Source organism: Quercus suber, unplaced genomic scaffold, assembly GCF_002906115.3.
Source record: "Quercus suber isolate HL8 unplaced genomic scaffold, Cork oak 2.0 scaffold_94, whole genome shotgun sequence".
Taxonomy (NCBI): domain Eukaryota; kingdom Viridiplantae; phylum Streptophyta; class Magnoliopsida; order Fagales; family Fagaceae; genus Quercus; species Quercus suber.
Genome location: NW_027069559.1, coordinates 277137 through 303119, shown reverse-complemented (window position 1 = coordinate 303119; position 25983 = coordinate 277137). Strand labels below are relative to the sequence as shown.

Here is a 25983-nt window from a genome sequence, read left to right as displayed (position 1 = left end):
ACACCATCTCCGCAGCTCATACCAGAATAGATCTCATCTCTTTGCTGCTATCCTTTCCGTACTGCTGCAGGTTATTCTTCTTCTCTTCTCTATTTTTATTTTATTTATGCCTTATGTATCTGATTTGAGAAAAACATTTTGAATGTAGAGTTTTTGATCAACAAAATTCCAAGCAACACTGATTTGCTACAAAAAACCACCAGGTACTATCACAGATTCTAAAATATTTGTTAAAAAATAACTTTTAATCTCAATTATTAAATTAAATATATTAAAATTTAAATTTAAAAGTTAAAAGTTAAAATTTTGTGAGAGAAGAGGGGTGAATTGCATCAGGTCTGCTCTCAATCCTCATTTCTTCGTAAGTCATATAGCCAGAGCAATAGCTTTGAGAGCAAAAAAAAAAAAAAAAAAAAAAAAAAAAACCGAAACAGTTCATTGTTTTCTTGGGCTTTCACAGAACATAGTAACGCTTTCTTCACTCCAAGTCCCAACTCAACTTTCTGAGGTGTCTCTCTGGTTACTTCATTTCCCAAATTTCTCTCACTCCCAATCCTTATTCGGCCAGCATAATAATTAGCCATGAGAAAAAAATTCAAATTTTCTTTTCTTACCTTCTTGAAGCTAAGATAATTGGTGCTCTTGGTTTAGTGGTTCACTTGATTAGAATTAAATTTTTCGTTAAGAATTGGAGACTGGGGTGGGGACTGGTGAGTGGTATTTTCAATAATTAGTTACTAATCTGCCATTTCTACAATCAACCCAGATTTAAAAAATAAAATAACCATGCGACTTTATAACATTCGAGTCTTATATGTATATCTTCATATAAGATTAATAAACTCAAGTCATTAAAATAATACTTATACAATCCCTAAAATATAGTCAATTAGTTATTTATAATCTTTACAACTTTTATTAATTCATATATCCTTTAATTTTTTTTAAGACTGACAAGTCATTTTATATTTATTGAACAAGCTTGAACTTATTCACAAACTATTTAATTAACTTATTATTTTATACTTCCTAACAAAAAACTTATTATTTTCTCATATATAGTAAATTCATTGAAGGATATATATTTAAGTTAATAATAATTTTCTGAGAAAATTTAGATCATTTTAATGAATTGTAGGGTTTAAATGGATTGAAAACACTTTTAAATGAGCTTAAAGTAGTTTTAATTTACCAAGAAGTAGTTTAAAATATTAAAAAAATTACATAAAATTAGAGCACTTTATTTATTTATTTTTAAGAATCATTGTAGACATTTTATTACTCAAACAATGGCTAAACCAGAAGCCAAAATACGATGCACTTGAGTAGGTAAGAGCATCCACAATAGTGGTGCTAAAAAATTATATTGGTATTTTTAGCTCCTCAAACCCCTAAAAACCATGCTATAGCAGTGAAGGCATAGGTAAAAATTTTACCTGTTCAACTACAATGCACATCCATTTATAGATGTGCACTGTAGCGCAAAGCTAAAAAAAAATTTATTTAACTTTTCTCTCTCTTTTCCATTAAAATATTCTTTTTTTCTCTCTCTCTTTTCCTTCTCTTTCTTTTCGTCAGACTCAAGAGTCTCAGCCCTCTCTCTTCCTTCTTTATCTCTTCACTATCTTTTCTCTCTTCTTTTTGTGTGATTGGCGATGGCGTGGGTCGGTGGGTTTCGTGGATGGCGTGGGTTAGTGAGTCGGCGATGGCATGATTGGCGATGGTTGGTCTGGTTCAACGGTGGTCTAGGTTTGATGGTGGGTTTTGTGCCTCTTGGTCTTGTTTCTTCTCTCTCTCAATCAAGCTCAGATGGTGGGTTTGATGGTGGTCTGGGGTGCTAGCTCAACACTCTTGGTTTGAAAATCAAGCTCAGACCTGTTGGATTTTTGGCAGTGGTTGTGGGTGGTCTTGGCTTGCTAGTTGTTGTTGGGTGGTTGTTCTTTGGCAGTGGTTGTGAATTGTGCCGTTTGTGGTGTTTTTTTGGTGGTAGTATGTGTATATTATTTTATTGTGTTGAAAACTAAAATAGATCCACTGCTGCAGCATGTGTGTAGGTAAAATAGGTAAAGTAACTTTTGGTGGAGTTAAATAGCTATATTTTTAGCTCCATTGTTGTGGATGCTCTAAGAAAGCAGTCCATGTTTTCATCCCCTCTATAAATCTTTACCTAATTTTGCTAGACCATGAGCGTACTTTTTTCTCTTCTTTTAATGTGTACCAAACTATTTTTAAACTCATACTGTTCACAAAACCAGTAAGGGGAGAGATTTAGGGCCCGTTTGGTTTGTGTTTTCAAACAACATTTTTTAGTTTTTAAACAGCATTTCATGTATTTCAACACACTTTTTCACCCACACGTATTTTCACAAATATTTTTAAATAACAATTTTCAGTTTTTAAACACATAAACCAAATGAGTCCTTAAGATTTTTAAAGTTGGACCAAAGTTCAACTAATGTCATAATTACTTTATTAATTAATTAAATATAAATATAGATATTAAATTTATAAATTTGGCATAATTAACTAATATATATATATATATATATAACTGAAACCTCTGCTAGCATCTCAATTTTTTACGTCAGCCCAACATAATGTTTAAAAAATAATATATATAATTTAATTCCAAAAAAAAAAAAAAAAACTTACGTTAACAAAAAGAGGCACTCCTGTTAGTACTCTCTTATTTATATATATAAAGCAATGCGGCTTTGCCTTAGACGAAGCGACTTTGTTTCTGAAAACCCCCAAACTTGAAAAACTTCAGAGTTGAGACGCGCACATCCACACCCATAAAACTTGAATATCTAGCCATCCTTGCAATTTGGACCTTATTCACCAGCCATAGCCATGGAAGTCGTTACCATACCATACTGGCAGATATTTTTTGTTCCGGCCAGTGAACCGATATCAAATTACCTCTAAAACGTACCACTTGATACTGGACTGTATCAGAAAATCTAAATCGGGTAGTACAAAAACGTGAAAAAGAAAAGAAAAAGAAAAGAGAAATTAGTGGCAGAACTCACGTTGATGTAATTATCATGTTTCCAATTGTCATCCACACGTTGCCGGCCATCTCCCTCTCCTACTCCTCAAGTTTTCTCAGTCCACCCTCCCTTTCTTCTACTTCTTCTCCTTCTTCTTATGCTTTAGTTGGACCATCATTTATTTTTCTTTTGTTTTATGTGGCTCTTGGTTTATGAGTCATCTAGACCTCTCATGTGAATTTACTGTAGTGTTTTGAAACTTGAAACAACTTTAAGATTTTTTTTTTTTTTTGTTTTTTTTTTTTGGTAGAACTGTTAGAAATTTCAATTTTACATAACTAGCCTTTCATTTGGTAACAAAAAGGATATGTTTATTATTATATATTGTTATCATCCAAATCCAATTAATTATATCACCACGTTTATTATTATTAATGCTGAAATTTAAGTACTAATATATAGGTATATTAGTTAAAATATGCACATATAATTTTAAGTATTTATATAAACTATAATTAATAAATTTTTAAATATATTCAAAGTCTATATACTCCTATCAAATGAATTTAGTAAAATTCAGTTATTTAGTTTACAATTTCAATCTAAATTTTGTAGTTGAATTTTATATTTACCCTCATAGAACCTATAATAGCTGAAAATTTTAAGACCTTTACATACATGAAGAGAGTCTAGCCTCATCACCATTAAAAGTATTCGACAAAATGTCTGAGATTAAATAGGGATTTTCCTCCCTATTTGAATAGTCATGGATTACAATCTATAGATTTGAGAATATATATGTGCATTTCTATAATTTGGTTTTATGTTTCATGTTGTTATTAGCTCTTGAGATTGATGAGGGTTGTGAATTTCTAGGTTAACCTATCAAAAAAAAAGAAAAAGAAGTGAATTCCTAGGTATTGATGTTGATCCTCTACTCAAATTTTGTTGCTTAATAATTTATAATCAAAATGATTAATAATAAAGTAGATAGTTTAGTAAATATTTTTTTCATTCTAATAAAATTTAATAAATTCAAAACGGAAATAAAATTTCCTGTGCATTGCACGGGTTAGCGACTTTTGTTTTTGGTTTGTGTGTGCTGTAAATTCGTTTGGTAGTCTTCTCTTTGATTTATGCTTTATGGAAATTTGTATTTGGTTTTGGTTTGTTAGTTTGAGTCACAGATAAATATTTCTTTGAAGGTATTGATCATCAATGTAAATTTCTCTTTCTTTTATGTAGTCTCTTGCATTGATTTTGGTTCTTGGAGCGCCTTCAAAACAAAAGGTATGTAAAGTTTTTTTATTAGGTTTAGTGTTAACATATATGAGAGATATTTGGTCAACTAGAAAAAGTTTGAGGAAACATGAAAGGAAAAAGAACTAAAGAACGCATAATCTTTTAAAAAAAAAAATAGTGACTATATTAGGCAAAGGCTTTTGGAAATTGTTGTTTTTATTTTTGGAATTCTTTACGTTCTTGTGTATGTATGTATATCGGGTTTAATAGAATTGAAATTATTTTCGAGACTTTGGTTTTGATTGAATAATGAAAGAAGAAGTATGTTCCAATATTTGGAGTCTTCTGTATATGTGTTGTTGTAGAAATTCTGTATATGTGTTTTCATTTTGAATTTGAAAGCTCGAAAATGTGTTAAAACATAAGAGCTGTTTAAACCCCCAAATTAAAAATTACGACTCGATTGATTTTACTCTAACTTATACTAAGTGCAGAATAGAGTAAATGCAAGCAGATAAACAAAATAGCTACTCTAAGCCATATTCAATAAAACACAGCAGTAACATGAAAACTAAAAGAGTAGGGAAGAAGAATGCAAACACAAGATAATACAGCGATGTGTTATCGAAGAGGAAATTGAAGAACTCAGCGAAAAACCTCTCCGCCGCCCTCCAAGCGGTAAATTGATTTACTAGACAATCAGTTGGGATACAGGAATAGCAAGAGACCTTCCAAGCCTGATCTACCCAATGTATCTAAGCCCTCTAAGCTCCTATTCCAATAAGGCTTCTCGAAATCGTGTTTTGTCTAGCTTTCCGGATCCCGCAACACGCCCGATTGCATCCGCCAAGCCTTACTGGCTTCTTTTGGCAAATTTTCAGAGCTTTCCAAGCTCCAAAACACTCTCTACACTCTGAAAAGTGTGGGTTGTGTTTGGTACAAATCTCCTCTCAAGGTATGATAATGGGAGAGGGTAGAAGAAGAGGCTATAATGATTTCTCACTAAGGATGAGTAGCTCTCTCTTTCTAAAAGATGGGTGTGTGTGTCGTAAAAAACCTATCTAGGGGTTTTCTCTCTGAATGACCTCTTTTATTTTTGTCGGTAATGAGAGTATATATAGTATGAGTGAAGGGTAAGAAAGTCACTCTAAAAAATCTTCCAGCCAGAATGTTTCGTAACTACCTCGCAGGAATGCCTTACCTACGAGACACTCGCAAAACTGACAACCTAGCATGACTTTTCAGCTTCCAGTCATGTGCTTCTCATGTGGCTACTTCGAGTTCTCGCGAAATCCACTTGATCTTTAATTAAGCTTGAGTCTTCACCAATTTAATACTAAACCCAATACAATAAAATCCCACAAAATACAATGAACAAAATTAAAGTAATTACAACATTTTTTGTCATGGAATAAAACTAACATAAAACAAAATTGTAAATTACAACTTTATAGAATTGTTAAATTGTTAATTCATAGTTTCATTGTTCATCTATTAATCATGAATAATAATATTATTATTTGCAATCATCATGATATGGTATCAATGATATGATCATTTTGAACTCTTTCCTTTAGAGTTTAGATAGAGTCTATTTTATGATTAAAAGAATTTACGATCAAAAAGACTTTTGAAATTAATTTTTTTTAAAAACAAATTATCGGATACGTTGGATCTTAAATGACTTCTATTAAACTCCATCCTTTATGGTATCATTTAAAAGAAAACTCATATAGATAGGTATTAGGATATTATTTGGAACTATCATAATGGACTAATGTATAACACATGGGATGGAGCTAACTGTAACATCCTATGCTATAAAATAAAAATTGGACCTGTGGTTATCTTCACTTTTAGGTAAAATATAAACTTTATTAAATAAGTTTTAAGATATTTAAAATTCTATTTCAAAAAATTTCCAAAACATTAGATTTTATTTTAATTATTTTAATCATCTATCATAATAATTTTATATTGTAAAATAATTAAATTTATACATTACATACAATCATTACCTTCCAAATGATGGAGGATATGAGAATGTAATTTGTAGATCTATTATCAGGATAACATAGATTAGATTTGTGGTGGATAGTAGATTTAATTGCTTATGTGGAACCAATGATGTAAAAGAAAAAAAATTTTTCTAAACCATTATATTGAATAAAATATTACTTATTTTCATTCATTTTCAATTTATACACTTTTAATAAGTCAAGTCATAAACCTTTAAGCAAAATAAATACTTTTAATTTTTATTTAACTATCCCATGCATCGCACGGGTTAGCGACTAGTATATATATATATATATATATATGGGAAAAATTAAATGATTTTCAAGCATATTCTAGATAAGAAAGTTAATCAATGTAAAATAATAAAGCATGAAAAAAAACTTTAAAAGTTATAATTAATTTTTGAAGTATAAAAGTATGAATATATTTATATACTCCTTTTTAGAGATGGCTTATTAAAATATATAATATAATAAAATATTATGAATATCAGTTATAATATAAAATAAAAGTAGTGTGGGAGGACGAGAATTCAAGAGCAGGGGCAAGTTAGAAAAGTCCAATGTCAGAAGAACGGACCTCAGAAGGCATTGACAGCAAGCCCGTGGGAAAGTTGTAAAAAATCCATCACAGGCACAAGGAGGCTGCAATGCCCGAGGGCCCTGAGGATATTAGTTTGTCCTTGAAAGGGCTAAGGATCAGTTCTAAAGACCATTGGGCATAAACTGAGGAAGAGTAGGAAGATTTATCGTTAAGCATGGAAAGGAAGAATGCATAAAAGACATCCATCACCTTCGCATTCAATGCTTTGAACCCACTTAGTTGGCCACATTAATGAGGAAAAGACCCCTGAATAGTGTCATCACAGCTCAAAACCTAGTGCAGAAACCTTGCAATGAAGTCCTGATGGGACAAGTATCAAGGGAAATGAATCAAAACCCTCAAAGTGGAAGGCTAAGATACAACCTGGGAGACTATATAAGGCAGAAAGGCCTCTGTAAAACTGGCATGAGACATTTTATGAACAGGGAGAAATATAAGATTATGATTGTAATCCAAGAACAAGTGTAATTGGCATCTTGAACCAAACCCAAGGAACATAACATAAGCTTGTCGAGGCTCTTTCTAACCAAATCTCATGTCATACAATTATGCTAAATGTTAATCCTCTCTTTTCTAGTTAATCTAATACATTTAAGCAGGGGGGTATTAAAGGTTTATTCGCATTCAACCTTTATAAATTAATTGTGTGGGGAAAAAAGCAAGCTTAACTTATTTTTGCCCCCCATAATTGGCGCTGTCTATGGGAAAATCTCCTAAGTACCCTTGAGTAAAAACCTTCTTATTATGGCCAACCCTAGAAGAAGTGGTTCCTTAGAGTTTGTTGGGTCCCAGTGGAGGGACCAGTTCGTAAATCTTGAACGAAGAAGGGACCATGATATGGGCCACACTTACAATGAAAGAGCTCTATCTGTACATTCCGAACATATCGGTCAGCATCATGCCAGTCATAACTCGCATGACGAGGAGGTATATAATTTCAAGAGGAAAGTGGATCGGCTATGCCGACGCCTCCACCACAAGGCTCGGATAAAGGAGGAGAGGACCCCCACCCTAAGCCAGAGTTTTGGCTTTGAGGATAACAGAAGTTATTGACGAAGAAGCAAAACTCCACCTAGTGAGTCTTTCATATTGACATCTTGTTACACTTTTGGTGAAAGGCATCATCACAAGAGATCTAGGACTCTACCTCGGAGAAGTGTGGGAAATGATGCCATAGGAAATATACTTCTTCAAATATCATGCTCACCCTTCACTAGACACATTGAGCAAGCTGAACTCCCCTGCTGCTTCAATCAGCCCACTTTCACAATATATAATGGCAAGATGGATTCGATTGAACACGTGAGCTACTTTAATCAGAGGATGACCATCCATTCTAAGAACAAGGCATTGATGTGCAAAGTCTTTCCCTCGAGTCTCGGCCTTGTTGCCATGAAGTGGTTTGATGGCCTTGAGGAAGGATCGATAAACTCTTTTAAAGGGCTGATGAGGGCATTTGGAGCTAGGTTTGTAACATACAGTCGAGTTCCGAGGCCCTTAGACTCTTTGCTCTCAATGTCTATGAGAGAAGGAGAGACCCTAAAAAATAATTCTGATAGATATTAGGAGCTTTACAATGAAATTGATGGGGATTCAAAGATGTAGCTGTAAGAACCTTCAAGGTGGGTCTTCCTACGCACTCTGATCTCTGGAAGTCCCTTACCATGAAGCCTTTTCAGAGTATGCACCAGTTAATGGATCGAATTGAAGAGCACAAAGGAGGGCAATCAGAATTAGAGTAAGGGGAAAGTCAAAGTTTTTACAATTGACCAAAGAGATAACTGGGCCAACCGGTATGGACCTTCTCATCCAAGGAGAGAGTTTTTCAACTATGTACCCCGCAACCCCGTTGGACCTAAATGGTAAATTGGTGTTTAAGGAGCCGATCTACCAAGTGTTGGAAAAGATCAAGAATGAGCCCTACTTTAAATGGTCTAATAGAATGGAAGGAGACCCCACCAAGAGAAACCAGAATCTTTACTGTTATTATCATCAGGAATGAGGTCATACTACGGAGGATTACAGGACTTTGCAACTCTTCCTCGATCAATTGGTCAAAACTAGGAAGTTGAAGCAATTTTTGTACCAACTTGCCATCCAAGGAGGATAGCCCACGACAGTGTCTCAGAGAAGTAATGTTCCTTGGTCTTCCCTTGGAACAATCAATTGGCTCCAAGGAAAGACCCTAGCTCTCTCAACGGGGTGATGAAGATATCTCCACAGTAAAAAATGCACGAGGAAGGTGTGCCATTTAAGAAGTTCAAGCTGTAGGACCAGCCAATCCTGGGATTCTCTGAGGCTAATAAGGAGGGAACGATTCAGCCCCATGATGATGTGCATGTAGCAACTTTGCAAATCGCAGAATTCGATGCCAAGATGGTAATGATTGAGCAGGGAAGCAGGGCCGAGATCATGTATCCAAATTTATTCAAAAGCTTGGGACACAAGCCCGAAGACCTTAGTATGTATGATGTCCCTTAGGTTGGATTTGATGGAAAGACCATTGTTCCAAGGGGTATGATCAAGTTACTCGTTTAGATGGGAGAGGAGGTGGTGAATGCGGATTTTATTATGGTGGAGGCTTATTCACCCTATGTGGCAATCTTAGTAAGGCCATGGCTTCACGCTTTGGGGGCTGTATCTTCATCTTTGCATGTAAAGTTGATGTATCCTATTGAGGGAGGAGTTTGAGAGTTGTTGGGATGCCAGGCAGTGTATAGTGGTAGCAATCAGGCACCAAGCCTCTAAAATTGGCTCCTCGGAGTCAACTCCTACCTATAGTAACCAGTGCCCATCATGCCAGCCTCCTCGGATTCTTCAATATTGTGTGAGGGTTTGGATAAGATTGCCATTGGCGAAGACGAGGAGAGGTACTTCCAAATTGTGTAATATTAATTTAATGAGTGAATTGCATCAGGTCTGATCTCAATCCTCATTTCTTTGTAAGTGTAAATGTAGTGAAGCAGTCAAGCTTTATGTCATTTATGTCAACTTTTTGAAGCTGAGAGAGCAATAACTGTGACAGCAAAAGAAGAAGAAGAAGAAAAAAAAAACACGAAACGGTTCACTCCTAAGTCCCAACTCAACTTTCTGTGGTGTCTCTTTGGTTACTTCGTTTCCCATATTTCTCTCATTTCCACAAGCGAACCATGTCGATTGTTGGGGAGGCTGTCGACCTTAAGCATGGATTTAAAAGCTTCCAAGTGACTTGGAGTCCAAAAAATAATTGGAAGTTTAAGTCTTCAAAAATGCAATACATTGTTGTGATGAATCAGTTAATTGTATGATTAATGTGGACAATAAATACCTACCAAAAAAAGTTCGAAAAACACACATTTAGTGTCGGTCTCAGTCACAGGGTCTTTGAAGCTCCAATTTTTTTTTTTTTTTTTAATCCTCTCCATTTCGAAAAGAAAATTGATAATTCATCACCTTCATGTTTAAGTTGAGTGGTTTGATCGAGTTGAGTATATGATATGGACGTTGTGCACGTAATGATTATATTCAATGGTATTATAAAATAACATGTTATATACATACCCTTCTATCAATTATTGAAAATAAGTGGCTCAAATAAATAATAATTAACCACACAAAAGTAAACCATAAAGTTTGGCCAAGATATTACAGTCAGCCTATTTTTATACACTTATCTTTTTACTTTACATTGTTTACAACATGACTTCTTTTTATTATGATACAATTAATTTATATTTTATTTTTTATGAAATACAATGAATTTATTTAATGTTTATAAATTTTAAACACATTATGAAAATACTAGCCTTTAAGCACGCGTATTGCATGTGATCAGCACGCGTATTGCATGTGATCAGAGGTTCTTTTATTTTTTTGGATAAAAGGTTACTAATTTACATCTATTGAAAATAAATATATTTTTTTTAATTTTTCAAACAAATAAAAATGATAAATTTTAAAGATAAGTCATAACTATAATTTCTTTTTGGGATAATTACAGTAAACCCACCTGAGGTTAGGTCCGTTTTCACTTTGCCTACCCGTGGTTCAAAACTTATCACTTTACCCACCCGAGGTCCCTTCCGTTATCACTTTACCCACCTGAAGTCCCTTCCGTTAAAGATCTGTTACCCACCTCACCCTTTGCCATTAGAAGAACACATTTTTAGAGAAAAACAAACATAACACGAATCAAAAAGTTAGGGTTTGATATTAAAAAAAATGTATATGAATGTAAGAAATAAAATTCCAAACAACTACAAATCAAATTGTTTGAAATTAAAACAAGTATTACACCGGTGGTGGCTCTTTTGTACTTCAACATGATCTTCCCCTTCCACAAACTCATCAACAACCCAATCACCCAGGTCTGAGAGAGGAGAAAAACGATTATGAACCACCCATGGATACCGACCAAGGATCGGCGACACCACTGTCAGACTCGGAGCCTCAATCTCCGCCATCGTCAGCTACCCACCATAACACCGGTGGACCTAGAGTCACGATAGCCTCGTCCATGAGTAACCTCGGCATCGGAGACTGAGCTAACGAGAAACCCACCTTAACAGAGCCAAGAACCACGCGTCGGAGTTACTACAAGCCGCCAAGGCTTTTCCGGCCACTGGATGTCCAAGAACTCTCAACAGGATGGGTGCGAGAAGCCCCGATCATATCGTCAAGAAGCCCCTGTTCTGGGTTTGAAAATTTTTTGATCATGTGTTCTGGGTTGGGTCGTTGCTGCTGTTTGGTTGTTTGGCCGTTTGGCCGTTGGTGTTTTGGGTTGGGTCGTTGTTTGAAGATCATGTTGAAGGGGAAGATCATGTTGATGAGTGAAGAGTGTTCTGGGTTAGGTCGTTGAAGGGGAAAAACATTATGAACCACCCATGTGTTCTGGGTTGGGTCGTTGTTTGAAGAGTGAAGAGTGAAGAGTGTTCATACCTCTTTTTTTTTTTTTTTTGGTTTGGCCATTTATTTCACAACAGAGATCATTACATAGAACCATACTCTTGAACTCAACTCTAAAAACCCTCCAAGCTCTTTCAAAAAAATTCAAACCCTAACTTTTTGATTCGTGTTATGTTTGTTTTTCTCTAAAAATGTGTTCTTTTAACGGCAAAGGGAAAGGTGGGTAACAGATCTCTAACGGAAGGGACTTCAGGTGGGTAAAGTGATAACGGAAGTGACCTCAGGTGGGTAAAGTGATAAGTTTTGAACCACGGGTAGGCAAAGTGAAAACGGGCCTAACCTCAGGTGGGTTTACTGTAATTATCCCTTTCTTTTTTAAACATGTGTTTGAAAGTGGTATAGTGATATAGAAAAAAGTATGCGAAAACACTATTTTGGTCGTTACATTTTGGAGTTACAGTTAATTTAGTCCCTACATTTTGATAACAGTCAATTTAGTCCTTATCGTTAACTCACTAATAAAAAATGTCTACGTGACAAACAGTTTACATTGTTGGCATATCTAATATTTAAATATTAAATAAAATGTTGTCGTAGCATAATTTTAGTGGCTACATAAGTTCTTAGATGGTAAGAAAAATCCACGTCAGCTTTTTAAAAAATAATTTTCTTTTCTTTACCAATTTTGTTCCTATCTTTATTTTTTCTTTTAATTTTATTACAATTTCTTTAACCATTCATTGTTTAGAAATTGTTCATTAATTATTTTGGAAATGGGTCCCCACGAGAGGCTGTGTCCAGTTGCAAGTGCAACACTCGGGTAAAATCTTTTTCTTCTGTAAATGAATTATAAAAGAACATTTCCCCTGATTACAGCATGACACACCTCTTACCAGTTCTAAACAGGAATGGAAGAATGCCTCCATTTACCATTTAGATTACTGCACTAGAATTGAACCACCTTTCCCAGAGTTGAAGCAACATTTTGAGACCCAATCTTCACTTCCCAGTAATCCCAATAATCAAAATATGCTTACAAATCAAGAAGATGGTCAGATGATCCATGTACCCCAAAATCACTACATCTATAAAAGAATACACAACAAGAGAACCCAAAACTGAAACACATTTCAATCAAATCCATTATCCATGTACCCATTTTGCAGATCATGCGGTGACGACAATAGAAAATATGAGAGAGAGAAGCATCGGCCTCCCAACAACGCTCATTGCAGCCACTACCGCCGCCACCACAGCACAAGCATCCGCCTCTCTGTCCACTAATCTACATGGATCTTGCCACCGCCGAAGCTCATTTTTCATTTTTTAATCTCTCTCTCTCTCTCTCTCTCTCTCTCTCAGCCCTCTTTGTCTCTCTTGACCAGCCACCATGGCTAGATCTACACTGCCACCACCGCTAACGTCAGTGGCTTCTATCTCTTCCTCTTTCCTCAAATAAACAAACCCTCAATTCTCACAATCAAACTTAAATCTAACCCTTTATCACTTATTCTGATTCTCTCCCAACTCAAGGCTCTTGCCCTCTGTCTCTCACGTAGGTTTCCTAGATCTGTGATGGAGGAGATTTTTAGGTGCTACGGAGGACTTGGTTGTCAAAGATTGGTGGTGCGAATGGGTGTTTGGCTAAAAGAAATTGTAATAAAATTAAAAAGAAAAAATATAAAGATAGTAGAAAATTGGTAAAGAAAAGAAAATTATTTTGGCGTAAATGTACTATTAGTCTTTACATTTTAACTTTTTTTTTTTAATTTTTTTATTTTACTCTTTACATTTTATTTTTACCACTTTTAGTTCTTAAACCAATTATCGCAGGATATTTAAGTTCTTTAATTCTGTTTTTATTTTTATTTTTTTTATTTAGTTAAATTAATAAATTAATTTTTTAAATTTATATATTGACGTGTCAGTGCTACATTGAATTTTTATTATTATTTTATTGATCTGTTAGTTTTCTCGTGAGTTTGGTGACGGAACAGTGATTCAAGGACTTAAATATTCTGCGTTAATTGGTTTAAAGACTACAAATGGTAAAAATAAAATGTAGGAACTAAAATGGAAAAACGTCAAAATGTAGGGACTAAAAGTGCATTTACACCAATTATTTTTAAAAAAGCTGATGTGGAGTTTTCTTACCATTTAAGCGTTGATGTAGCCACTAAAATTCTGCTGCATCAACATTTTATTTAATATTTAAATATTAGACATGCCAATAATGCAAACTATTTGTTATGTAGACATTTTTCGTTAGTGAGTTAATAGTATGGACCAAATTGACCATTATCAAAATGTAGGGACTAAATTGATTGTGACTCGAAAATGTAGAGACCAAAATAGTGTTTTCGCTCAAAAAGTTTTGGGAGAAAAAATTAAATGAATGTGAGGGGAAAGAATGATAAATTTTAGGAGTTTTCTTAGAGTTTTTATTTTTTAAATTAGGGGTGGTTTACTTTTTATTCAGATAAAAAAGGAATAAAGAATGCTAAATTTTAGGGAATAAAAAAATGAATATGAAGGGAAAATAAATTCTAAATTTTAAAAGTTCTCTTTTTGAATTTAAAATGAAATTCATTATTTGACCTTTATGACTATTTCTAAAAGAAATTTGCCGAGTATATTTTTGAACTACATAAAAATTCAGTTCAATAAATAGTATAGATATTGAAAATGAATCGTTGAATTTTAAGAATATAGTAAAAAAAGCTATTGAAGGTTATATATTTGAGTTAATAATAAATTTTGTTGATAAAATTTAGATAATTTTAAATGGACGGTAGGGTTTAAATGGATTGAAAAAACTTTTAGATAAGCTTAAAGTAGTTTTAATTGACCCAGAAGAGTTTACCAAAAAAAAAAAAATTGACCCAGAAGTGGTTTAAATTATTAAAAAAATTAAATAAAATTAGAGCACTTTATTTATTTTAGATGCCACTTTTACACAAAAGTATATTGTAATCATTTGAAAATTCCTACCGACATTAAGTTTGAGTTCCTTTGGCTGGATTTCAAAAGTCATGAGCAGAGCCCCACCCAATGAATAAAGCAACCAATTCTTGGCGTGTTTCGTTTTGTATCTTTCTCGCTTTGTATCAAGCTTTATGTAATTTCTGAACACCTGTTTTCTTGAACTTTTCACAGAACATAATAACTCTCTTCATTCCCAAGTTCCATCTCAACTTTCTGTGGTGTCTCTCTGGTTACTTCATTTCCCATATTTCTCTCATTTCCACAAGTGAACCATGTCGATTGTCTTGGAGGCTGCCGCGGGGCCTGCTTTAGCCGCTTTCTTTGATGTGCTGTTTGTCAACTTAAGCTCCTCTGATTTGTTGAAGATCTTTCGGCAAAAGAACGTTGATGCTGATCTCAAGAAGTGGAAGAGAACGTTGCTGAAAATCCATGCTGTTCTGGAGGATGCAGAAGAGAGGCAGATGACAAGCAGGTTGGTGAAGATTTGGCTGGATGAGCTGGAAGACTTGGTTTATGATGTGGACGACATCTTGGACGAGTTTGCTACTGAAGCTTTACGACGTAAATTGCATGAAGAAGAACGCAGCACAAGTAAGATACGGAAGTTCATCCCTGCTTGTTGTGTGGGTTTCAATCCAAGTTCTATAAAGTTTGATGTCAGTATGCGATCCAAGATTGAAGGGATCAATACAAGATTGCAAGAGATTGTGACAGAGAGGGTAGTTCTGAAATTGAATGACGGTGCTGGGGTAAGGACTATAACAAAAACATCAAGGCCGCCCACGTCTTCTCTGGATGAAGGTCAGCCTTATGGCAGAAACGAAGATAAACAGAAGATTGTCAAGTTGTTGCTCGAATCAAGTGATGCTCAACTCTTTGTGATTCCCATAGTTGGTATGGGTGGACTGGGGAAGACGACTCTTGCCCAACTAGTCTACAAAGACGATGAAGTGAGCCGTTATTTTGATTTGAAAGCATGGGTTTGCGTGTCTGAAGATTTTGACATTCCAAGATTGACAAAAGAAATTCTACACTCTGTCACTTCTGAATCTTGCCATGATGATTTAGATTCACTACAACGCAAACTGCAGAAGGAATTATTAGGGAAGAAGTTCTTGCTTGTGTTGGACGATGTTTGGTGTGAAAACTACGAAAACTGGACTATCCTACTCAAGCCTTTTAAATCTGGGGTTCAAGGAATTAAAATTGTGGTCACAACTCGGAATTATGATGTTTCATTAAAAATGAATCCTACAGCCTACAAGTTGGAAGGGTTGTCAGATGAAGCTTGTTTACGTATATTTACCCACCACGCGTTAGAGGCAGAGGATTTTAGTAAGTATCCAGAACTAAAAAAATATGGTCCAAAAATTGTAGATAGATGCAAGGGAGTACCTTTGGCAGCAAAAGCACTTGGCGGCCTTTTACGCAATAAACACGATCCTGATGAGTGGGAAGATGTGTTAAATAGCAAGATCTGGGATATTCCTGAAGATAAAAGCAGTATTTTTTCCGTTCTTAAATTGAGCTACCACTATCTTCCTTCTTATTTAAAGGGCTGTTTTGCCTATTGTTCACTATTCCCAAAGGACAATGAATTTGAGGTGAAAGAGCTAGTCTTATTATGGATGGCAGAAGGTTTGGTTCAAAAAACAAAAGAAAAGAAGCCAATTGAAGATCTCGGTTGTGATTATTTTTGTGACCTACTCAAGAGATCATTTTTTCAACAATCAAGCAATAATGAATCTCTCTTTGTCATGCATGACCACATGCATGATTTAGCTCAATGGGCAGCGGGAGACTTGTATCGTAGGTTGGAGGATCAATTGGATGGTAGTAAGCAATTTGAGATTTTTACAAAGGTACGACATTTTTCTTATATTGCTTCATATGATTGCATCAAAAAGTTTGATTACTTCCCCAAAGATATGCATTTACGAACCTTCTTGTCACTACCATTAAATTGCAAAGGAAGCCTTGGATATTTTGATGCTAAATATTGTTTGTTGCCACAATTAAGATGCTTAAGGGTATTATCTTTAAGTGGATATAGAATCTTTGAGTTACCAAGTTCAATCGGTGATTTGAAACATCTAAGATACTTCAACCTTTCTTATACTAAGATTAAAAGTCTACCAAAATCAACAAGTTCTTTGTACAACCTACAAACATTGATATTGGAAGGTTGTAAAAATCTCACAAAATTACCAAAAAAAATTGAAAATTTGGTCAACCTTCGACATCTCAATATTACAGGTGCAAGTTCAATTAGAGAGATGCCAGCGGGAATAGCAAAATTAAAGAGCTTACAAACACTATCTAATTTTGTTGTGGGGAAAGATAAGATAGTAGACTTGATGAATTTGAAATCTCTTCGGGGAACGCTTTGCATTTCCCACTTGGAGAACATGCTTAATGCCAATGATGCAAGAAATGTCAATTTAAAAGGTAAGAAGAAATTAGATACATTGCGGATGGAATGGAATGGTGATTTACAAGATGCAGGAGTTGCGACAGATATTCTTGACATGCTACGACCTCATGAAAAGGTGAAAACACTTTCCATTGAGGGTTACGTTGGTGCCAAATTCCCAACTTGGTTAGGAGATCCTTCTTTTTCTAATATGGTGGACCTATGGATTGAGAGGTGTGGACAATGCAAGCTCTTACCTTCTTTTGGGCAACTACCGTCTCTCAAGCACCTTATTATTAAGGGAATGGATAGGGTCCGGCGCGTCGGTCTTGAGTTTTATGGGGAACGTTGCAAGCAACCATTTCAACGCTTAGTGAAACTTTGCTTTGAGGATATGCATGAATGGCAAGAATGGAGTCCTCACAACAAAGACTTCCCTTGCTTGCATGAGCTTTCTATCTCTAAGTGCCCCAAATTGCAAGGACAATTGCCCCATTATCTCCCGTCATTGGAAAAACTTTCTATTTATGCATGTGAGCGTTTGGTTGTTTTAATTCCAAGCTCTACAATGCTTCAAAAAGTAATAATTAAGAGTTGTAAAAAGGTTGTGCATGGGTCTATAAAAGTAAAAAGGCTAATAATAGAAAATTGTAAACTGACATCTTTGTGTCAGGATGGGCCTATAACAATCAATATCATATCGTGCCTGAGTCTTGTAAACATCAAGTTGACGTCTACGGTAAGGACACTAACAATCAAAGACTGTAGTGCTTTGGAATCCTTGCAATTTGTGATGGATGAGGGAGGGGCTTCTTCAACTTCTTCTTTATTGACGAATGAGGAGAATCTTAGCTGCATTGGTAACAACAATGCATCTCTTCTTGATATTGAAAATTGTCCAAATCTAACATCCTTATCAACGAGAAACATGTTACCTACCACCCTTAAAGTCCTGAGGCTAATGGATTGTCCAAAACTGGAGTCAATAGTAGACAAGTTAAACAAGGATACGTTACTTGAAAAGCTTGTAATTTATAGATGTGAAAAGCTTAGGTGCTTACCGAGAGGCCTACACAAACTCTTTCACCTCAAAGAGATTGATATATGTAAGTGTAATAGTCTTCTCTCTTTAGGAGATTTGCTCCCCACCAACTTAAGAAGTCTTCAAATCGAAGACTGTGAGAAACTGGAGGCCTTGTCGAACAACATACACAACCTCTGTTGCCTCGAAGAGATTGATATACAAAGGTGTAATAGTCTTATCTCTTTGGGAGATTTGCTCCCCACCAACTTGAGAAGTCTTAAATTCGAAGGCTGTGAGAAACTGGAGGCTTGGCCGAACAACATGCACAACCTCAACTTTCTGCAAGATTTATCAGTACGTGACTGCTACTTTCCGGAAGAGTGTTTCCCCACCAACCTTAGAAATCTTTGGTTGTCAGGGGCGAATCTCTGTGAGCAAGTATTTGAGTTGGGACTGCACAGACTCACGTCGCTTACAAAGCTCTCGATTGCTAATGGAAGTATGGATTCGTTTCCAGAAGAGAAAGATGGGAGGACGATGTTGATGTTGCCTACATCTCTCACTTCCCTGAGGTTTGAAAATTTTCGAAATTTGTCATTCCTCTCCTGGAAGTTCTTTCAAAACCTCTCTGCACTTGAAGAAATTTTCATCTATTTCTGCCCTAAACTCGCATCTCTCTCAGAGAAGTGTTTTGCTCCCTCGCTTCAGCGACTTGAAATTTATGATTGTCCTGTGCTGAAACAAAAGTGCAAGAAAGACGAAGGGATAATGTGGTCAAAGATTTCCAACATCCCTTCGATTGGAATTGATTTGGTGGAGCAGCAGAAATAATTTTGCAAAACAGAGAGATCTTCCTTTCAGGTACAACGTTATTTCGTTTCATAATATTTCAGTTCAAGAATTTTTACGATTATACAATAAAGTCCTCTCTGTTTGTGTATTTAAACCATATGATTTTAATAATTCAAACCCTAACCCAAGCTAAATCTTGCACTTTTGCAGTAGAGGCTAGCTTCAAAACTTGGAGGAGGCTGGACCATATGGTCATGATCAATTTTGGGAATAGCTTCAAAACTTGGTATGTAAATTTTGGCTCGTATATGTTCAATTTTTTTTCTTCTTTTAATAATTGAACTTCTGGAACCTTGAATTTTTCGCTCATCTCTTATACTTGTTAGTTATTTGAATTATATGAACCCGTTATTCCTAAGGGCATATAGCTGTTTGATGAAATGCCTGAAATAGATATTCTATTGTAAAATTTGAGAACCTTTAAATATTAAGGATCCCATTTGCACAGCAAGACGATTATTGTACCATGTAATGTGATGATTGCAGGTTACATGTCATGTTGAGGAACAATGATAGGTGGATATGCACATAATGGCAGGATGGCTTTTTATGAATATGATGCCTCAGCAGCATGTCATTTTAATAAAGATCATGCCTTGGGCAGATGATCAAAGTATTCTTACTTGTGTTGCAGATGGCAGGTATTTCATAATATAAGTCTGATCAAGTACTCAATCTACATTAGCCAAAAATAAATTTTCATGTAGTATTAGAAGATATTTACATTTACTAGCCAACCAATCAGGACAAAAGAAGAACAAACTTTTTTTTTAATCAACAGTTACTGTTACTTCAAAGAGCCCTCTAATAAATCACACTTTTTTCATTGGTTCCAAAGCAATTTTGGTGTGCAATAAAATATCATAGGTTCATTGTAATGTGAATAGACCTTATATTAGAATGAAATAAACTAACTTGACTATTCCAATAACTTGTGTTCATCTTTACCATTTCATTATTTTGAATCAGATCTCACTATCAAATTTGAATTTATTAAATCAAATTCCAGTAATAATTGGCTCTCAGTTTGGATGGAGAGATCCTCCATAGATGCTTGCATTTTTTCTTATGTTATTCTTGTTATTGCAGCCACTCCTTGTAAATTCAGGAATGTGACCATATGGTCATGATCAAAAAGAAAAGGCTGGGAATCATTCTTTAAGAAGCTGTAAACCTATTGTGTGCAATTGGATACAATTTGGTGATTGTCAGGTGTGGCAAGTGTTGATCTTTGGTGGAGGTGGTGGGTTTGGAGCAGATAAGGTGCGAGCTTTGTCAGACAATTTGTGAAGCCTTATACTATGTACTTGTGAAAGGTGTGGCAGCTGCACTTGTACTTACGAATATGTATGGGGTTTACAGCCTTTGTTGTGGATCAAAAACATGAAGCTGTGAGATACATGCTGTTAAAATATTGTTGTGCTGTGTTCCTAATCTTCTAAGCCCTGGTTTCATCAAGTTGTTGGCAATGCTGTGACAGTGCTTGATTATAGTAAGAACATGGAGCAGCTTTGTAAGGAGGCTTACTTGTTAAAGAAGGACCAAGTTATCAAGCTAAGGGAAGTAATAGAGGCTGACAAGGATGGGAACTTCTGGTTATGCAGGATGTGATAAGAGATGAAATTGGAAAGGTTCATGCTTGTTTTGTAAGGACAGAATGGGTAATGCTATTACTGCTGGATTCTTTAGCTGCAAAAAAAATTTCAAATCCACTGCCTTCCTCCTCTTATTGAGACAAGCTCTGTGGCCTTGAAGCATATGGGAATTCAAAGTGTTTTTGTGCTCTCAACCAGCAAATAGCTTGAGAAACTTTTTGAAAACAGACAAAGTCAAGACTGGGTGAGTGCAGGTGTTATTGGTGACCTTCAAAGTCTATTAACCAGTGTAAGAAGTGTTGGCTCTAATAGGATTGATCCCAGAATTCTTTGTCATGTCAGGCACTATGCAAAGATGACATCAAAATGCTATATGAATATCTTTTGGTCCTCTGCTGGTAGGTAGGGGCTCTATTTTCGTCCTGTCTGTATTGAACCTTTAGCTGTGTTTGTGTCCTGTCTCCTTTGTATCTAACTTATGTTTTGTTTTGTGCGTAATCAAAGTTACTAGTTTGCTCCATATAGTAAGGGATGCAGTTGACGTGCAACCAGTTTGACCAATTTGTTGGAAGATTGTTTTTTGAAACCTTAGTTTCAGGCTTAGTAATCAAACAATCTTGGCTTAAAAAATCATTCAGACAGCAGTACACATTGTGCTTGAAATCGCAGCTTTTCGATCAACCACTATGGTGAGCACGGTAATTTACTATATAGTTAGACCATCAATATATTTTTCCCCTTCTAAATTTTTCTTGATAGTGTTAGCACAGAAATTTCAGTGTTTGATTTGTCTATCTAACTTGACTTCATTTCAAGTTTTCAGCTACTCTTTGATGATGGATGGTTGCATTCATGACGGGCTAATTAGTAATACCCAGCAATACATTGATTTGTTGGATTCTAGATGAGATGATCACATTAGCTGAATTTGGGGATCTGGTAAAAATAATAAAAGCTTTTTTCATAGCTTCTCATCATTGTTAACTCAGAAGGCTAACTGGAATACAGAATTTTGATCAATATGGAAGACAGAAATTGAATTTCTCTCCATGGGATAATGGGTTTAATTTTGATTATGGTTTTTTTTTTTTTTTTCAAACTTCTTAGAGTTCATGTCCATTTTCAGCAATTTCACAAAAAACCTATGAAAGAAAGGCAAGAAGGAGAATAGAGGTGTGCTCTATAATTGACAAATATTCCTCTCAGTTTGCACGCTCAGCCATGTTCAGGTTATTAATAGTTTCATCTTTTTATACTTTTGATCGATCTTGATGAATTTTGAGGCACAGATTATAGTATTATACCCTTCCACTACACTGCCTGAGCCATCAATTTTAACTTATTTATTAGTTCCATTGAGTTAACCTATATTATTAGGAGGTACTTTTCTGCATCTCTTTGAATGAAACAAAACAGCCTATTAGCAAGGATACATTCCCTAACACAAGAATGAGATATAATTTTGAGAAAAAAAGAAAAATAAATTATATCATGGTGAATGTACAAAGTTGTCCCAAAAACTAATTATATGATAGATATGAGTTTCAGATAGAAATGAGAAACTTTGGCTTCATATTTCTATTTTTTTGATTTGGATTGTAAGGGTCATTATAACCCAACATGGATTTTTGTAAATTTTACTAAAGCAAGATGATAGTTGTCACTGAATTTTTCGTTGAAAATTTTCAGGAGAGTTTTTAATTGGTTGTATAGTTTAAAGGAGGCCAACCTATAAATTATATATGTGCTAAACCATTGAGAACATGGAAAAAAATCCACCGTTATTTGCTATCACAATATTGCAGTTAAAGAATATGTTTATGTAGATTACTTAATCTGACAATATACCCAAATTGAAAGAACAAAACCATCTTCTTTCCTCCATGTGTGTATTTAGACAATGTGACTTTTAAATTTTGAACCTTAACCTCTTATTAGCTAATTCTTGCGGTGTGGCAGTAGAGGCTAGCTTCTGAACTCCTAAAAGCTTTTCTTGAATTTCAAAAGTTGGAGAAATGTAAAATTTTGGATTATGTTATGTACGTTCATTTTTTCTTCTTCTTTTTGAACTTATGGCATTGGATTTTTAGCTCATCAACATCTCTTATAGTTTGTAAATTATTTGAATTGTATGAACCTCTTATCCCTAAGGACATGTAGCTGCTTGATGAAATGACTAAAGGAGATATTTTATCTTGGAATTTGATTGATTGCAGATTATATATCATGTTGTGGAAGATGATGATTAGTGGAAATGCACAAAATGACAGGATAGCTTTTTAATAAGATGCCGGAACGGAATGTCATTTTAACCAAAGATCATGCTGTCGAGGATAGTCAAGCATTGTCACCTGTGCTACAGATGGGCAGGTATTTCATTTGTTCCAAATCACTGTCACCCCGCAATTCCTTAACTTATGCTGATTTTTTTTTTTTTTTTTTAAAATATTTTTTAGATAGCTGTTGTATGATGAATAAGGAAGCAGGACACTTCTTCAATGACTTAATGGATTCTAAGATCTTGGTTTTACTAATTTAACCATTGCTACTTCTTAATCTCATTTTTCACATTGTTTTTGTTTGCTCTCAAAAATAATAATTTTCTTTTTTTTGTGAACTATGGACATTTTTAATTACAACATTTTATTCATTTTAGCTGATACATGCTCAGAGTTTTGGGAGTGGAGAGCAAACTACATTTCTTGTCAAACACCAAGGACAAGCTTATAAGTTTCCTATTGAGCCTAGAAGTCCCCATATATTTCAGCTCATAATTTTGGCTGAGACTTGCTCATATTCTAGAATGGAGTGCAAACTACTTTAATTGTTGATAATGTAGTCACATAAGGAGGCTTTCCAATAGAGAATGAATTCTTTGCTCCATCAATCATTTCCTTGACTTTACTTGTTTTTGCCAATTATCTTGAACTTTTTAAAATTAGATGACCGGTTGATTTCCAGTGTGGTATGCTAATGGAAAGTTGTAAATGAAAGTCCCTTGGAATTTCTGCATTGTGCTTTTTTGAGGATCTCTCTTTTTTATCTCATTAATATTTGTTATAGGTTGTATTTGAACTAATTTTTTTTATTTTTATAATCAATTTTAAACTTGATCAATACGGAAGACAAATTGATTGAGTTATGTTCTTTGGGATAAGAGTATAATTTTGATTGTGTGTGTGTTATCCCCTCTCAGAGCTCATGACCATTTTTGAGGGATTTCACAATGGAAACATGAAAGGAGGTCCAGAAGGAGAAGGGAGGTTGGACCATAATTCACAAATATTCTTCTCAGTTTGTACTTGCTCTATATATAAAGCTGATTCCACTTCAGGTTGTTTACTATTATCACTTATTTTTACCTATTGTCCATCTTTACTTGGTTAATTCTTCAGGCGCAGATTAAACTTTCCCACTATACTACCATCAATGTAACCTACTTAATAACTCCATTCAGTAAACATATACTAAAAGGAGGGCTTTTCTACAGCTATTAAATGAAACAAAAATGCATTTTAGTAAGGCCTAGTTTCCCAAAGCAAACAAAAATGCATATGCTCAGGAACCTGAATATGCAGAGTTCCAGAAACGTTATTTTGTTTCATAATATTTCAGTTCAAGAATTTTTACGATTATACAATAAAATCCTCTCTATTTGTGTATTTAAACAATATAATTTTAAAAATTCAAACCCTAACCCAAGCTAATTCTTGCAGTGTTGCAGTAGAGTCTAGCTTCAAAACTTGGAGGAGGTATGTAAATTTTGGCTTGTATATGTTAATTTTTTTTTTCTTCTTTTAACAATTGAATTCTGGCACCTTGAATTTTTTGCACGTCTCTTGTACTTGTAAGTTATTTGAATTGTATGAACCCTTTATTCCTAAGGGCATATAGTTGTTCGATGAAATGCCTGAAATAGATATTGTATTGGAAAATTTGAGAACCATTAAAAATAGTACTAATAATACAAATGATCTCATTTGCACATAATGGCAGGATGATTATTGTACCATTTAAAAATAGTGCTTTGGAACAATGATTGGTGGATATGCACATAATGGNCAGCAGGATGATTATTGTACCATGTAATGTGATGATTGCAGGTTACATATCATGTTGAGGAACAATGATAGGTGGATATGCACATAATGGTACGATGGCTTTTTATGAATATGATGCCTGAGCAGCATGTCATTTTAACCAAAGATCATGCCTTGCACAGATGATCAAAGTATTCTTACTTGTGTTGCAGATGGCAGGTATTTCATAATATAAGTCTGATCAAGTACTCAATCTACATTAGCCAAAAATAAATTTTCATGCAGTTCTAGTATTAGAAAATATTTACATTTACAAGCCAACCAATCAAGGCAAAAGAAGAACAAACTTTTTTTTAATCAACAGTTACTGTTAGTTCAAAGAGCCCTCTAATAAATCACACTTTTTTCATTGGTTCCAAAGAAATTTTGGGGTGCAATAAAATATCATAGGTTCATTGTAATGTGAACAGACCTTATATTAGAATGAAATAAACTAACTTGACTATTCCAATAACTTATGTTGATCTTTACCATTTCATTAGTTTGAATCAGATCTCACTATCAGATTTGAATTTATTGAATCAAATTCCAGTAATAATTGGCTCTCAGTTTGGATGGAGAGATCCTCCATAGATGCTTGCATTTTTTTCTTATGTTATTCTTGTTATTGCAGCTACTCCTTGTATATTCAGGAATGTGACCATATGGTCATGATAAAAAAGAAAAGGCTGGGAATCATTCTCTAAGAAGCTGTAAACCTACTGTGTGCAATTGGATACAATTTGGTGATTGTCAGGTGTGGCAAGTGTTGATCTTTGGTAGAGGTGGTGGGTTTGGAGCAGATAAGGTGCGAGCTTTGTCAGACAATTTGTGAAGCCTTATACTATGTACTTGTGAAAGGTGTGGCAGCTACACTTGTACTTATGAATATGTATGGGGTTTACAGCCTTTGTTGTGGATCGAAAACATGAAGCTGTGAGATACATGCTGTTAAAATATTGTTGTGTTGTGTTCCTGTTCTTCTAAGCCCTGGTTTCATCAAGCTGTTGGCAATGCTGTGACAGTGCTTGATTATAGTAAGATAATGGAGCAGCTTTGTAGGGAGGCTTACTTGTTAAAGAAGGACCAAGTTATCAAGCTGAGGGAAGTGTTAGAGGCTGACAAGGATGGAAACTTCTGGTTATGCAGGATGTGATAAGAGATGAAGTTGGAAAGGTTCATGCTTGTTTTTCAAGGACAGAATGGGTAATACTGTTACTGCTGGATTCTTCAGCTGCGAAAAAAGTTCCAAATTCACTGCCTTCCTCCTCCTATTGAGACAAGCTCTGTGACC

The 25983-nt window shown here is 34.9% G+C and overlaps 1 protein-coding gene across 23 annotated transcripts; it reads left to right on the top strand.

Annotated features, from left to right (window-relative positions):
• Positions 1-25983, top strand: LOC112032719 (putative disease resistance RPP13-like protein 1). 23 transcript variants are annotated; one of them, XM_065774542.1, is made up of 15 exons: positions 27-203; positions 4239-4283; positions 14898-19024; positions 19166-19241; positions 19502-19656; positions 20105-20854; positions 20953-21008; positions 21115-21299; positions 21434-21549; positions 21718-21839; positions 22827-22980; positions 23807-23944; positions 24327-24362; positions 24714-24869; positions 25324-25983. In XM_065774542.1, the coding sequence occupies exon 3, from the start codon at positions 14999-15001 to the stop codon at positions 18992-18994; it is 3996 nt and encodes a 1331-aa protein (XP_065630614.1). In that variant the 5' UTR covers positions 27-203; positions 4239-4283; positions 14898-14998; the 3' UTR covers positions 18995-19024; positions 19166-19241; positions 19502-19656; positions 20105-20854; positions 20953-21008; positions 21115-21299; positions 21434-21549; positions 21718-21839; positions 22827-22980; positions 23807-23944; positions 24327-24362; positions 24714-24869; positions 25324-25983. The 23 variants fall into 23 exon arrangements, with proteins under 23 accessions (XP_065630596.1, XP_065630619.1, XP_065630614.1 ...); XM_065774541.1 differs by having other exon boundaries at positions 20953-21012; XM_065774524.1 differs by having other exon boundaries at positions 1-70; positions 149-203; positions 20105-21299.